The sequence below is a fragment of the Chanodichthys erythropterus genome, chromosome 23, assembly GCF_024489055.1.
Source record: "Chanodichthys erythropterus isolate Z2021 chromosome 23, ASM2448905v1, whole genome shotgun sequence".
Classification (NCBI taxonomy): domain Eukaryota; kingdom Metazoa; phylum Chordata; class Actinopteri; order Cypriniformes; family Xenocyprididae; genus Chanodichthys; species Chanodichthys erythropterus.
In genome coordinates this window covers 5,410,044-5,425,159 of record NC_090243.1, presented here as the reverse complement: position 1 = coordinate 5,425,159, position 15,116 = coordinate 5,410,044, and the positions used below count along the sequence as shown (strand labels likewise).

The 15,116-nt window shown below is 38.4% G+C and overlaps 1 protein-coding gene across 3 annotated transcripts in view; it reads right to left on the bottom strand.

Annotated features, from left to right (window-relative positions):
- Positions 1-15,116, bottom strand: part of mllt10 (MLLT10 histone lysine methyltransferase DOT1L cofactor) — a 54,161-nt gene that overhangs the window by 18,371 nt on the left and 20,674 nt on the right. For all 3 annotated transcript variants that reach the window (XM_067378700.1, XM_067378699.1, XM_067378701.1), the window contains 4 exons: positions 12,317-12,412; positions 11,892-12,204; positions 8,936-9,586; positions 2,712-2,884 (listed from right to left, as the gene is read on the bottom strand). In XM_067378700.1, the coding sequence (XP_067234801.1) occupies positions 2,712-2,884; positions 8,936-9,586; positions 11,892-12,204; positions 12,317-12,412 (1,233 nt within the window). The remainder of the gene's footprint in view (positions 1-2,711; positions 2,885-8,935; positions 9,587-11,891; positions 12,205-12,316; positions 12,413-15,116) is intronic.

The window sequence follows — 15,116 nt, the reverse complement described above, 5'->3', positions numbered from 1 at the left end:
GCCCTCCCTATTCCTCAGACTCCTCTTTCAGGCTGTGTTGAGAGAGGAGGGAGCATGACCAGTATGAAGAGAACCCCTCATCCCACTACGCAGCTCTCTGTCCAGCCTGTCAGCCCTCATCCCATCAGCGAGCTGAGTTCAATGCGCCCGCACAGGGAAAAGAGGGACAGCCGGATTGTTTGAGGCTTAGGGCTCTCAGCACCATTGTGGAGGTTAACGAAGAGTAGGACAGAGGTGGGCCTAGGGGGTGTGTGCTGGGGTCAAAGGTCACTGCTGCCCTGCTTGCAACAACCGATTTTTTTTTTTTTTTTCATCCAACCATTCTTCCATCCACAAAGGGAGAGTTAGAGATGGAGTGAAAAAAAATTGCAAACATCTCAGGGACAGACATGCTGACGGATGATTGTTCGCACTGAATATATTTGATAAAACACCATGTTATATATCAAATAAAAAAAAATAGAATTATATTCCTGACCCCAGAGACACTTTCAAAAACATCACCTGTTTACTGATCTGCTAACTACCTATTAAAGAAAAAAAGTCCATCATATTAAATCTCCTATGCCATAAAGCTTAGGACTAATGGAGGATATTTGCAAGCGTGCTTTAGAAAGGACTGGACCGCCGAGAGCACTGCAGCATTAAGGCCATCAGTGGGTCTACTTCATCTCCTAATGTAAGGCCACCCTGCCTGCAGAGAGGGCAGATCTGCACAAACAAAGCCCTGTTGCCTGGAAACGACTGGTTGCTACAGCAGTGCAAGTCAAGACAAAGATGCTCAGGAGAGCGGCAGAGATGGTGCTCAGTCTCTAGTGTGCTTCCAAAGGGCCCATTTGAAGCAGCACTGGGAGCCTATAAGAATGACTTTACTTTATTATTGTCATCTGAACACATGCAGGAGTCTGTCAATGAGTGGGAGGAGATTCTGAAGTCGCCGATTCATTTATTCTGTATTTATTAATGATTTAAATTTCGATTCATGAAGAAATCGATACTTTAATTCGGCAAGGACACATCAAATCAATCAAAAGTGATAGTAAATAAATGTATAATGTTACAAAAAAACTTCTATTTCAAATAAATGCTATTCTTTTGAACTTTCTATTCATCAAAAAATCCTGACAAAAATGTATCACAGCTTTAAAAAAAATTATTGTATTTTTAACATTCATAATTTTTCTTGAGCATCAAATCAGTATATTAGAATGATTTCTGAAGGATCATGTGACACTGAAGACTGGAGTAATGGCTGCTAAAAAGCTTCGGCATGAAAGGAATAAATTACATTTTAAAATATATTAAAACAAACAGTTATTGGAAATGTGTTTTTACTTTTATTTTAAATGCAGCCTCCATAAGCATAAGAGACTTCTTTCAAAAACATTGAAAAATATTTATATTTATATATAAATATAATTACTAACTCAAAGCGACATATATAGCAAATATAAAGCTCTTCTCTCACAATGTCGTTCTGTTTATTTGACCACACATACTTCTCCAACTAGCTAATGCAAACACAATGACGTTCATCCGTTAAGACCATATACTTAAGCAGCCTAGTAATAAATACCCTAAATGACTCAAAACACTGTCTTTTAAGAGCTGAAAAATTAGGTCTGAAGTGACAAACTTTACTTCTCCCACTGACATGTTATGTAGACATGCGGCCCCTAGACAGCTTCCTTCGTACTGTTAATATTACTGCTGCAATTACATAAATATTATATTAGCACAACCCGGGCACTTGAGAACCAAATTTATTTGTTCTGTAGAAAAAGAAAAAAGAAAAATCACATCACATGCAAGTTACTTAATACATAAATAGCTGCACCCAACGTTAACATCCAAGCCTTTTAGGAGTTAATTACTATTTGTGCCATGAATGTGCTTAAACAGCATTTATCTTGATAAAACTGGAGCAAATTAACAGTACAAAAACGATGAATATAATTCTACTTAATTGGTTAATTTTGTGAGAGATAATGCATTACGGATATGTGTGAGCAGAAAGCTGTGCGATTAGCAGTTTTACTTTTCTTTGCAGATTCACTACTGTTCAAAAGTTTGAGGTTGGTAAGATTTTTCTTTGTTTTCGAAAGAAGTCTCACCAAGGCTGCATTTATTTGATCAAAAATACAGTAAAAAATAATATTTTAAAACATTATTACAATTACAAAAAAAAACTTTTCTATTTGAATATATTTTAAAATATTTTTTCCTCTGATGTTCAAGCTGAATTTTCAGCATCATTACTCCAGTTTTCAGTGTCACATGATCCTTCAGAAATCATTCTAATATGCTGATCTGCTGCTCAAGAAATATTTCTTCTTATCATCAATGTTGAAAACAGCTGTGCTGCTTTGTTTTGTGGAAATTATAATTCTTATAAATGTCATTACTGTCACTTTTGATCAATTGAATGCATTTGCTGAATACAAGTATTAATTTCTTTAAAAAAAAATATATATATATATATATATATCTTACTGACCATAAACTTTGAATGGTAGGGTGTTAAATCTCTTGATTTAAACTGTTTAAAGTTTTAAGCTAAACAAGAACACCTTATGTAGTTCTAATTTAGCCTAGTGATGCTGAAATTAATTTATTTTATTCATTCGCCCATTTCACCAAAACCAGATCTGATTCGAAATTATCGAACAAACATATGTATGAATACATATTAAGGTCTGTTAAATACTCACATGTGTAGATGAGGTGCTGGTGAACGGTGCGGTCGGGGGCAGTGAGGTGAGAGTGGGCATGGAAGTGACCACAGACTGATGAGCAGGTAACTCGGAACTGGATCCAGACAGAGACACTCCAAGCACCGCACTGGGCAATGGGCAGGCTACATCACTACTGCTAGGGTACGAACCTGCAAAAAAAACAGCAATTACAGTAAATTATTTAAGCAAAACAGCACATCGTCAATAACAATCACTAAGCCAAACGTTTTCTTCTGATTCTCAAAAAATAACATTGTTTTGTTTATCAGCAGGAGATCTGGCATAGCAACTGGGGGATGTGAAGCAAATCAACACAGGTTATGACCTGTAATCTAGTGGTAAAAGCAAAGTTTTAATAGCTGTAAGGGCAACCTCTGTCCTCCAATATACCTTCACTGGTTATCCATCTATCTTTCTTGCTGCCCCTGAGATGAACTTTGTGGACTTTGAATGGCCTGTCTGACCAGGCCCTCATTACAGCAGACATCGAGAACGAGCACAAAGAATTTCTGAGTCCTCTCAACATGCACTATGCACCGGCCTCCCGGTGACCCAGAAAACAGTTCCCTGAATCTGACGACTCACTATTTCTTCTGTAAAAATGACTGAGGGCTTTTCAGGCGGGGCCGGAGTGCCGGGGAGGAGTGTGGCCCATTCATATTTATGTGCCGGTTCATGACATGCACGCTGTTTGTTGTTGCTGTTGTTTTATTGATTTTTTTTCCCCTTTTTCTCTCTCCCTCCTCCCCTGCCACCATCTCAAATAAACCCAGCTGATGGCCCAGGCTGACCCATTGCAGGAACGAGAGAGGCCCCCTTGCCACACAAAGGAATGAATGGCTCGCGGCAGTCTACATTCATTGCTGAAACAAGGAAACATTGTTGGGCAGAGAGGTACCACGTGAAGCATTTACAGTACCAAGCTCTGAACTCCACATAGGGCATATGCAATGGAGAAAGGAAGCTTAGACATCACTGTGTCACGGTATTCCATTTAATCCCAATTCGTTTTACTTTTAGGAGATTTGTGAATACCAACGGCTAACTTGATGCATTAATGATTAGATTAATCTTTAAATCATCATGTTGATCTGGTAATCTGGTTAATAATTAACATTTCAGAAAAGGTCAACCAACGGAGCATTTGATTAGAGGTTACAAGACATGAGCGACCAAACAAAGCAAGGACAAAGATCCTGTTATCTGGTGCTGATCGAACGGGCCCGATCGATCAGGACTTAACATCTCCTCCTGAACCCCCCCCCCCCCCCTCTTATCAAATCAGGGGAAGAGAGGGGAAATTTCAAATTAGATTAGCTAGCATTTCAAGTCAAACCCCTGTCTCCTCTCTCAGCAGAAAATCCATGCGAGTTCAGAGGGAGGTTAATGACAAGGCCCAGAACCTGATAAGGATCCTCTGCACTTTCCTTACGGATGAAGAGAAGAAAGAAGGGACTGATTCAAGGTATTGTTGCACGCCAGTAGAACATATTTAGGTCTTTGACGTGGCAGATGTTTTTAATTTAAATGTGGTATCATGAACAGTGATCGACGTCTTGTAGCGTTTTGCGTTGGGTTACTAGCTTCAAGATATGTTCCATCACATGCGAACAGTTGAGCTTGTTTTTTTCTAATGTGTGCCGTCAGAGAGCGAAAAGTTAAGGCGCATAGCTGCAGTTAATGCAGCAAATGCATGCATTGCTTGTCAGTGTTTACTTGAACAGACAGAGCGGCTGCACAGTTTCATCCTAGAGTAATAAATCCAGGCTTAAAAGGATAGTTAACCCAAAAATTAAATCCTGTCATTATTTGTAACATTTCGTTCCAAACCTGTGTGACTTTATTCGGTGGAACATAAAAGAAGATATAATGAAAAATGTATCTGTGTTGTTTTATCCATTTAATTAAAGTCAATGGGGTCTAAATGATTTCATTGTATGGATGGACAAAATGGTTCAAACATTCTTCAATATTTTTTTGATCCAAAGAGGAAAACAAAGTCATTCAGGCATTCAGGTACACTGTAACACATAATATGTTTTAGCGTTAAAAAAAGCAAGACGCAGGGCAGTGAAAAGAAAGCAACAAAATGCATTTTTTAAATGAACTTATTTTAACTTTTGTGCAACATTTTTAGCATCACGCTGTATCATGCTACAAAAAAAAAAAAAAATGACAAAGATGTCTGTCTAGAATATATTTACTTTTTTTTTTTTTTAAAGGCTAGAATATGCTACATAAATTTGCCTAGATTTTTGCCCTGATTTGCAGTCTGGAGGAATCACATGTTTCTGCATAAGTTTGTTTCGTTCAGAACTTGAAAGCCTTGTGGTGTGATATCTTCAGTCATTTAGTGTATGATTGCCAGTTTTTCACTGTAACCCTATTAAAAGTCGACAAGCTTTACAATGCCTAGCGTTTTAAAATCTATTCAATTATCAAAAGTTCTGTAGAGTCTTCCAGCCTTAAAGGGTTAGTCCACCCAAAAATGAAATTTCTGTCATTAATTACTCACCCTCATGTCGTCCCAAACCTTAAGACCTGTTCATCTTCAGAACACAAAGATGAAATCCGAGAGGTTCTATCTCCCATAGAAAGCAACGAAATTACTACATTCAAGGTCCAGAAATGTAGTAAAGACATTGTTAAAAGTCACTTTTAACTCAGTGGTTCAACCTTAATGTTATGAAGTGACAAGAACATTTTTTGTGCGCATAAAACAAAAAAATGACTTTATTCAACAATTTCCTCTGTACTCTGTCATTCTCCTACGCAGTTTACATTGAAGACACATTGCAGAGCTTCCGTGATCTACGTCAAAATGTAATTCTAGTCACTTCATAGCATTAAGGTTGAACAACTGTGGTCACATGGACTATTTTAACAATGCCTTTACTACTTCTTTGGACCTTGAATAGCCTTGGTAATTTCACTGCTTTCTATGGGAGCATTTGTTTTCTGAAGATGAACGAAGGTGAGTAATTAATGACAGAATTTTTATTTTTTGGTGACCTAACCCTTTAACAGTACATTTCACTCATTTGTCTAACCCAGCTTTTCCTTCTAATTTCAAATGAAAAACCAACAAGAATCATTCTCCCCTCTCCAAATAACACCCTATAAAGCCCTACACCCAGCCAGAACCGAGATGAATGTTTGCATTTAATAATGGCCCCCACTGCTCCCCTGATAAACCAGTCATCCATCCATCCAAAAAAAAAAAAAAAAAAAAAAAAGGGAGAGCTGGGAGCCACTGAGGGAGGGTGAGACAGATAGATGAGGTGGAGCACTCTGCTGTAGCCCTGCATTAGCAATAGCTAAATATTTACAGTCCAGCCAAAGGCCAGGAACAGGTGAGGGCAGGGACGGGTGGGAGAACAAGCACCAAACAAACAAAAAAATCCTAGAGAGAGGGGACAGGGCGATAGTGAGACGGCACAGGAGTAGGGAGTGACAGAGATAAAAAAATAAAAAAAAACACCAGATTTTTTAAAGTTCTAATCAGAAGGAAAGAAACTACAAAAAAGCCAAACCGTTGCCAAGCAACAGTGCGGTGCACACAGATAAGGCCCGTTAAAACATTCTAGCTGGCATGTGTACGTGGAGCGCTTATGTCAATGGCTAGATTTAGCAGGTGTGAGAGAGATGGTGCCTGCAAATGAGTGAGAAAGAATGGTGTGACCACATATGTGCATTAAGAGTGCAAGTTCTGGCTCCAGCTCAGTGAACGGGAAGGCCAGTAGGGGTCAGGGCATTTCTACGCACTATCTTAAGCCGGTAAGTGATGTCGGCTCACTCTAGATCCCGAGCGAAGACAACGACAGGGAGGAACAAATAAAATTTTAACTAATTGCCTGTTACGGGCTCCTTCCCTCCTCCAGCTCCCTCAGGCTCAACAGGTTAATGTGCATCTCTATGGAGATTCAGCGGGCCACTCTAAGCTCTCAATCAGGTAGGAATGAGGAAGCACTTTAGAGAGCACCTCCATCCACTTTTACCCTAATGAGCTTCAGCACAGACCAAAACAACATCATGCTGGTTCCCAGGCTTCTATTCGAGAACAGCGGACCTCAAATGGATTTCTTTTTTCTTTTTATAATAAATGGAGATGGAAAAAACTGCAATTCATGGCAAGATTAAGATGAATTAGAGGAATGCGATATTGAAAAGTCCCTTCAATGTGTAATTCCTGAAAAACAATTATCTCAGATCGACCAAAACATGCCAATTTATGATAGCCCATTTTTATATGCTACAATGTACAATCATGTATAAGAGTCCAAGAAAAAAAGAAAAAAAAGTAAAAGTTAGAAAATCTGAGAGATAAGAAAAGAAGAGGAAAGAAAGTGCTATCAATGTTAACGCATGCATTTAATTTTTTTCAGTTTAATGCGTTCAAGATATTTAAGCAATTAACAGCATCTGTTTTTTGTCATCCTTTGGCTTGTGTTACATATGATCACGCTCTTATTCATGCGCTTTTTATTCAAGATCTTATTCAAGTGCTTTTAAACCATTCAAGCGCGACAAGACAAAAGAGAATGTGCTATCTGCGAATGTCTTGTCTATGTGACAAACACAAATATGACATTTATTATGGGTTTATGTGAAGATTGATTTAAGTTCACTTAAATTAAAAGTTGTTATATTTTTTGAAGCCTAATAAATGTTAAAATTGATAGCTTTCAATTACACTGTAATGTTGAATGACTATAATTAATGGCTAAAATTGAGAGAAAAAAAAAATCAATTTCATTTTTCAATTACTGGCCTTCATTCATAAACAGTTGCCATTAAACAATTATTTAAAATATACTGTCTTTATGTTGTTTCTACCTTAATTCAGAGATTAACTGTGAAATTATTACATTTAAAAATATATTAAAAACTTAAGTGTTTATAATCGAAATCATTAAAAAATTTTGGTTAATTAGTTAATTTTTAATCAACTGACAGAACTATATATCTATATATTTATATCTATATATGATATATCATTATATATATCTATAAATAATGATTTTAGTTATTTGTTTTTTTATTTAGACAAAGTCATATAGGATTTTATCATCCATTCTAAGGCTGCACAATAATGGTTAAACTGATAATTATGATTATGTTGCTCAAATTATAATCATGATTAAATAATCATGATTGTTCTCATTTGAGAAATTTAATCAGAATTCCTACACTTCCATGTAAGCACAAACCAAAAGAGAACACTAGGAAGAAAACGTTTCGATTTAAGAGAAAAGTTCTGATTGACAGATTTAAACTCTTGACATCTGGCAACCCTAAGCATGAAAGCTAGTGGAGGTTTGTTTACAACGCAAGATAACAGAAATGTCAAAAAAAAAAACAAAAGTGGAAAATATCATCGATGGTTATATGTAAACAAGAACAGCAGAAATCTTGATCATGATTTAGGATGTACTCACATTAGGTGCTCTGGACCGTGCCCGAATGTGTTTGACCCCCAAAGACCGGTTCGTTCGACTAGTGTGATTGCTCTATACTGTGCCAAAGCGCGGTATGCATGCACTGTGACCGCTAACCACGCCAGAGCACGGAAAAGCTACTACTTTAGTGTGAACTACTGTCATCATTATGACGGCAAACATCTTTATTACTACTTGGATAGTACACTTATCAATTAATGTTGCAACTTTTTGTATGGAAGAAAACAGGAAGAAAAGCACTTTCGCTAAGATAATAAATGCATTATTTATTCCGTGCAACGATTTTCACTTGCACATATCAGAGGATTATTACGAAGGCAGTAATTTGTAGCTTTACTCACAAACTAAAATTCCTGTTCCTCAATAAGCTGAGAATCAGAACTGTTAAACTCAAAATACACTCAAATTCACTCAAATTAATGACATTAATTGAAAATCGTACTATCCAAGTAGTAATAAAGATGTTCGCCATCGTAATGATGACAGTAGTGCACACAAAAGTAGTAGCTGTCCCGTGCTCCGGCGCGGTTAGCGATCACACTGCATGCGTACCGTGCTGAACCATGCTCTGGCGGGCCAGGGACGGCTAAACGAACCATGCCCCGGGCACGGTACAGAGCGATCACACTAGTCAAATGAACCGGGCTTTGGGGGTCAAACGCGCTCAGGCACAGTTCAGAGAGCCTAGTGCGAGTACACCCTAAGCAAACTTTAAATAAATTAAATGCTCTCTCTGCTTACCTGGTCCAGCTGGTGGAGAGCTGACAGTCATACCCTGTAAGTTTCCATTCCTGAGGAGGGATGGGGACTTCTGAATCCCCAGACTGCTGCTACCAGCACTCACTGCTCCCACACCTCCAGTACTGCTGACGGAGCTCCCACGGCAGGAAATGGTGCTCATGGAGGATGGCGAAGGGGAGGTGGATGCGGGCATTGTGGATCCGTGCTCTCCGGTATCAGTGGTTTTACTGTCCTGGGTGGTGAAGCACGGTCCATAACGGTTCCTCCAGTTCCCCCTCTTCTTTTTCTTCACTCCATCCTCACCTGTAGATGAAGACGATGTCGCAGAGGAAGAGGATGAGGAGGGCTGGGGTCGTTTGTAGCCGGTCGAGGCCAGGCCACCCAGCTCTCCGGCTGGGTGACAGTTTTCGTAATGCTTACTGGAGCTTTGGGGGAGGGACATCATGCTGAAGGTGTTGAGAGCCACCATGCCTTCAGAGGCTCCGCTTTCTGCACCACCTTTTACGTGGCAACGGCTAAAGGATGGAGGCGTGTAAGAGTCGCCGGCCCTCAGGGTGGGATCAGAGAAGCTAAGGAAATCAGATGTGGGCTGAACCACAGACCCACTAGTGGCTGATTTACTGCTGCTGCTGCTGCTTCCTAATAAAAGACCTGAGAGAGAAAAAGGAAGAGAGAAAGATAAAATCGCACCTTAATGTCAATACCACATTAACAGTCCGACAGCATAAACCAACAGAGAGGTGGCATATGGTCACAAAACTATGATATTTTTGCAGCCACAAATTTTTAAGTACAGAACTGGACAACAGCGCTACAATCATCTTTTATATTAAGAGTTTGTAATATTGTAGCACACAAACCATTATCAATTCTGTCCATAATAATTCAGCAACTTTTGCTATATTATACACTACCACTACACTATACTTTTTTTTTTTTTAAAGGACTATCTTATGCTCATCAAGGCTGTATTCATTTTGATCAGTGAGATGGAATACTGTGAAAAACTATTATAATCTAAAGGGACTGTTTTCTATTTTAATATATTTTAAAACAGTTTTATACATAAAAATGATCTGATGGCACAGCTGAATTTTCAGCAGCCATTACTCCAGTCTTCAGTGTCACATGAACCTTCAGAAATCATTCTAATATACTGATTTGAAGGTCAAAAAACACTTCTTATTATCAATGTTGAACAGCTGTGTAGCTTAATATTTTTGTGGAAACTATGATTTATATTTTTTAATAAATGAAGTAAATTCAATTTTTTAATTGAATAAAGTTTAAAAGAACAACATTTATTTGAAATAGAAATCTTTTGCAACATTAAAAAAAATGTCTTTACTCTCACTTTTGATCAATTTAATGCATCCTTGCTGAATAAAAATATTTCTTTAAAAAAAATATCATCATCTTACTGACCCTAAATATATTAGTTGTCCAAAACGAATACCCAAAAAAAAAAAAAAATAGGTAGGAGGATCAATGACGTAATACTCATTTCTTCTTCCTGATCTGGTATCCAAAAAATATATTAAAAATGCAATTAAAACACAATGACTTGACCTCTTAGATGAGAATGTTTTAGTGTCAGAATCAAAATTCTTTCTGATTTTGAAAATATTTATAGCATATTTTAGAAAATGACCATTTCCTGAAGAAATCAGGAAATTCCATGATCTGGTGCACCAGTCTAACTCGCAGGAAGCCAAACAATCAGGTATGTAGGCAGGCAAGAAGGGTGACCCAGATCTAGGTGTTCATTCAGACCCTTCCCTCAGGCAAGGACTCGTCCTTTAACCAAAGCCAGAGAAACAACTCTGACGTGCATGTTTTCACAGCTGTGGCAAGAGGCTGCAGTTTTACCATGCAGTCTATCCTACTAACATCTAAACACACACAGCGCTTGCATGCCAATTAACATGTCTCGAAGATAAAGCAATATCACCAAAAAAGCTGCCATGACAAATAAATAGTCAACTATAGCTACTAACACATTCAGGAAGTCCTGCAATATCTTGTTGCTGGATCCTAGATTGAACACTACTATCCATTTACTGCCTGAAGAAAAGCAAAATCTGTCCGAAAAGACGACTTAACTTAAAATCTTCAATCCTGCCTCAAAGAATATTACTTTTTATCTGCCGTTCTTATATCAACAAGATTCACATAAGTGGCAATATATAAATTTTACATATTACCACAGCTCTCTGTTATTGTCAAACACAAAGGGCTCAATTTAATAAAAGATTGCTGATATTGTAATCTTTCTCATATACTTGGGATATTACATCAGTCGTGTGGCAGGGTCTGTGTCAGGTGTTGTCACAACAGCCCAGACAATATGACAAATTCTCAGTCAGAAGATTAGACTTCATAGTTAATCTCCAACATCTTTTGATCTCATTGTGCTCTGCTGAGAAAACACTGCATTGTTTCTTCTTCCAGGGTTCCCTGAAGTTTGCACGCAACTCCAGCGAGGAGGCCCCTGCCGCACTTTGACACATTAATGATTAGTCTGAATTTTCCAGACGTGACCTCTGCTTCAATCCCTCCATCACGGCTTGATAGCAGAAAGGAAGGGAACATGCTTCTCCTCTGACTCCCAAACTCCCTCATAACACACATAAACACTCACACACACACACACACACACACACACAGACACACACACACAGACGCCACCCACAAGCACTGCAAGTTCGGAAAGACTCGCCGCTCCACATTACAGCGGCAGCCAGCCAGACGACAGCCTTATCGCACACACATGCCAAGATTACGGCTTCTGGCTTCCATCCAGCTCGGTCACAACAGACTCAAAACGTCACACTCAGGAAGTCGACATGAGACTTCAATCTGGCCGCTCAATATAGATCCATGGAGAGGGTGTTTACCAATTCACTTCATCAACAATCTGAAGTGAAAGTGAAGGTGGCATGTTTGAAAGTCTCACCTTGCTGAAAAGGACTGGTTGAGGAGGGGGCCGTGGATGAAGTAGCAGTGGTGACCACGGGACCGTGGGGTTTGCTCGGCGCGGACTTGCGGCCCCTGGACCCCGAGCTTGAGCTGGTGCCATGACTGCTGGACTTCTTGCTTTTGCCGTCTGAGCTCTTGCCATCTGAGGAGCCGCCATCCTTGGAACTGGAACTGGAGTGAGATGGAACTTCTTGGAAGTTGGCATTGGTGAAACGGCCTCCGCTGTCATCCAGTCGCTTCTGAGTGGAGGAGATGGAGGAGACACTTCCGCCACTGCTGCTGTTGTAGCTCTGTGGCCAAGAAGGAAACGCACACACAGGCTTAGAATGCACTTTTTTTATTATTAGCATTTTACAAACTCTCAGACATCAATCCTAGTCTAACAGACAGGTGTGGACTCACCTTCTCAGAGGTCACCATCAGTGCTGGAACCAGGGAAGGTGACAGTTCCAAAGACTTTTTGTGCTTTGGTTTGTGGCGATCTCTTTCTTTATGTTTCTGTGATGAAACAACAACAACAACAAAAAAAAACCTTAATGAAGTTGGTGCAGCAAAGGTTTTGACTGAAGCCAGTACAGCTTGGCAGGGACTTTAGCCTAGACTGTAATTTCTGAAAACAAAAAGACAGAAAGACAGGAAAAAGAAGAAACAATGAAAGTCCCATTCTGAACAAGTCAATCGTTTGGCATGCATTCAAACCCGGCAAGGAGAGGAAGATCTTATAAATCACATCTCATGAAGACCTTCCTGTAAAGAATAATCAAGCGTATTCCTCTGGATGGGAAAGGTTTCACATTGCAGGCCTGACCAGAGTCTACTGCAGCTTAATTTACACCCCAGTCTAGTGCCACGCTCCACACAGCTCTATTTGCGCCCGAGAAACGGGAGCGTGAACAAATTTACACCTCGCACTCCAATCGAACACCTCCAACCTCTCCGTTTCTGTTCTTAAGAGCATGGCTGTAAAAATATGCAGTGATCCTGAACCATTCGTACAGAATATTTACACATTCCCCACTGGAGCGATATACAAACGTCTATTTTTTTTTGCCCCTTTCGATCATCTTCCAGCCATTGTCTCGGTTAGAATTGACAATTATTCTGAACATAACGGTTTACGCTACTTCTCTGTGCAAGTGGTGGTGACAATTCCAGAGGCCCTCAGGCTCAAGTTTTTCAATGAAAATGAAAATGAGCTTCTGCTTCTTTTACGCCATTTACTATTTTCCAACATATACCATTTTAAATGTCATTTTCTTAGAACAGAAAAATCATACACACTTGAAATGAAGGTGTTGAATAAGCACCATGGGAATTTTTTTTAATGTTTGGAAAAGATTGTATTTGTACTGAATACGCATTGCTATTGGTTTTCATCTGCAACCTATATATCCAAAACAAATGTCACTGTTTGTGTTGTACTTAAAAATTATTTGCTTATGCTGCAAACCACATAATTTTAACATGGCAAGTTTATTAATAGTGACAATATTAAAAATATAAGTGCATTTACAAAAATGACAAAGCTTTGTTATGCCACATTTGCTCTCCAAGAAAAGTGATAATTTTGAAAGGACGCAAAGACAAAACTCTTAGTCTTAATTAACATTGTTTCTAAAAGTGTTGACAAGACAGTGTTATATGAGATAAAAAAAAAAATCATGTCATTACTTGGCTTTTATTATGAATGTGAAAAAAAGAAAAATACACACCATAAAATTCATCTTAATTCCATCAAATAAATAAACTGAAACCATCTAGATACATAGACCCTTATGTAATGACAAAATGCAGGTATGAACTGCTGCTTACTGGTCTAATTAAATTTCTGACAAACATCTTGCAAGAGTTTGACATAAGACGACAGCTATCTTAATTATACAAAGATGAATAGTTCAGGCAGAGGTGACTGCAAAAGAGAGAACAAATGCCAAGGCATTTATCATAATTCATCAATGCCTTCAGCAGATTAGTGAAATGTAGCAAATCTCTTTCAGGGCGAACAAAGAAATTACTCCCGAGGCTTCAGGCTAAGTATTAAAATTCAACTACGGAAATGAATAAATATAATAAATCTTAAAAATAAAAAAAGTTTAAATACAAAACAAAAAAAACTAATCATCCAGAAAACAAAGCTAAAATCCCAAACAGATCAGAATTTAAGATATGTGAGGCAGGAGAAGGAAGAGAGATTGAAAACATCATTTTATTCCCAGATGCCGCTCTCGACGGCCTCTCAGAGCACATCTGAACTAGCTGCAAATTGAGAAGCTTTTAGCCTCTATTGTTGTTTGGCCCTGGGGTTTGGAATTAGCTAGGTATACATCTGAGCCCCCCGACCTTTGACCTGGGAATGTGGAGTAAGGGGGATGGGCCCCCTTTGCTAATGCAAATCAGGCGTCGTAACAATAGCCACGGCGGAGCACAGAGCACTTCACAACACGATCTTCAAGAATACAGCTCCAACCCGAATCATTGTTCATGCCAACCCCTCTCGATGCAGAATAAGGTGAAGAAGTTAAATATCAGAATAATTCCAGGAGAAACTGCTTTAAATGGCATCTCGTATTTAATCTTTTGCTGACCTAAATTACACAGGCTGCACAGTCGGTCTTTGAGCAGCTTAAAAGAGCACCATCCACTCCATTTTAGTATGCATTTCCAATGCAAACTCATTCAAACCAATCCAAATAATTAGAGAATTTGTGTCAAATAACCAACAGCCTCAATGTCTGACCTGTACTCCCCACTGTAAGTGCTCATCTGACTATTGTGAGCATTCAGATTTACATGAACGCAATACATAGTCTAATACTTTCTTCACATTACTTTAAAATATGATCTTTAATAAATCAAAATACAGAACTTGTTTTAATTTGCAACTTAAAAAAAAAATATTTATATTATATCACAAAAATGCATGCACTTTACAATTGAACTGACTTTATGTAGGTTGGTAAGCTTGCAGAATAGCAAAAATACACAATTATCACTTTTTTTAAAATTTAAATTAAATTAAAAAAAAAGATAAAATGTCAAAATTATATCATAGTTGAAAAACAACTATTAAGCAAATTTATTAAATGAAGACAAAATAAAAGGTTCGACAACAGACCATTAAAATAATAAATAAATGCAAATCCTTCCAACAAACTTCAAAAACTGAAGAAAACGACAAAACATTTAAATAAATGTTAAATCA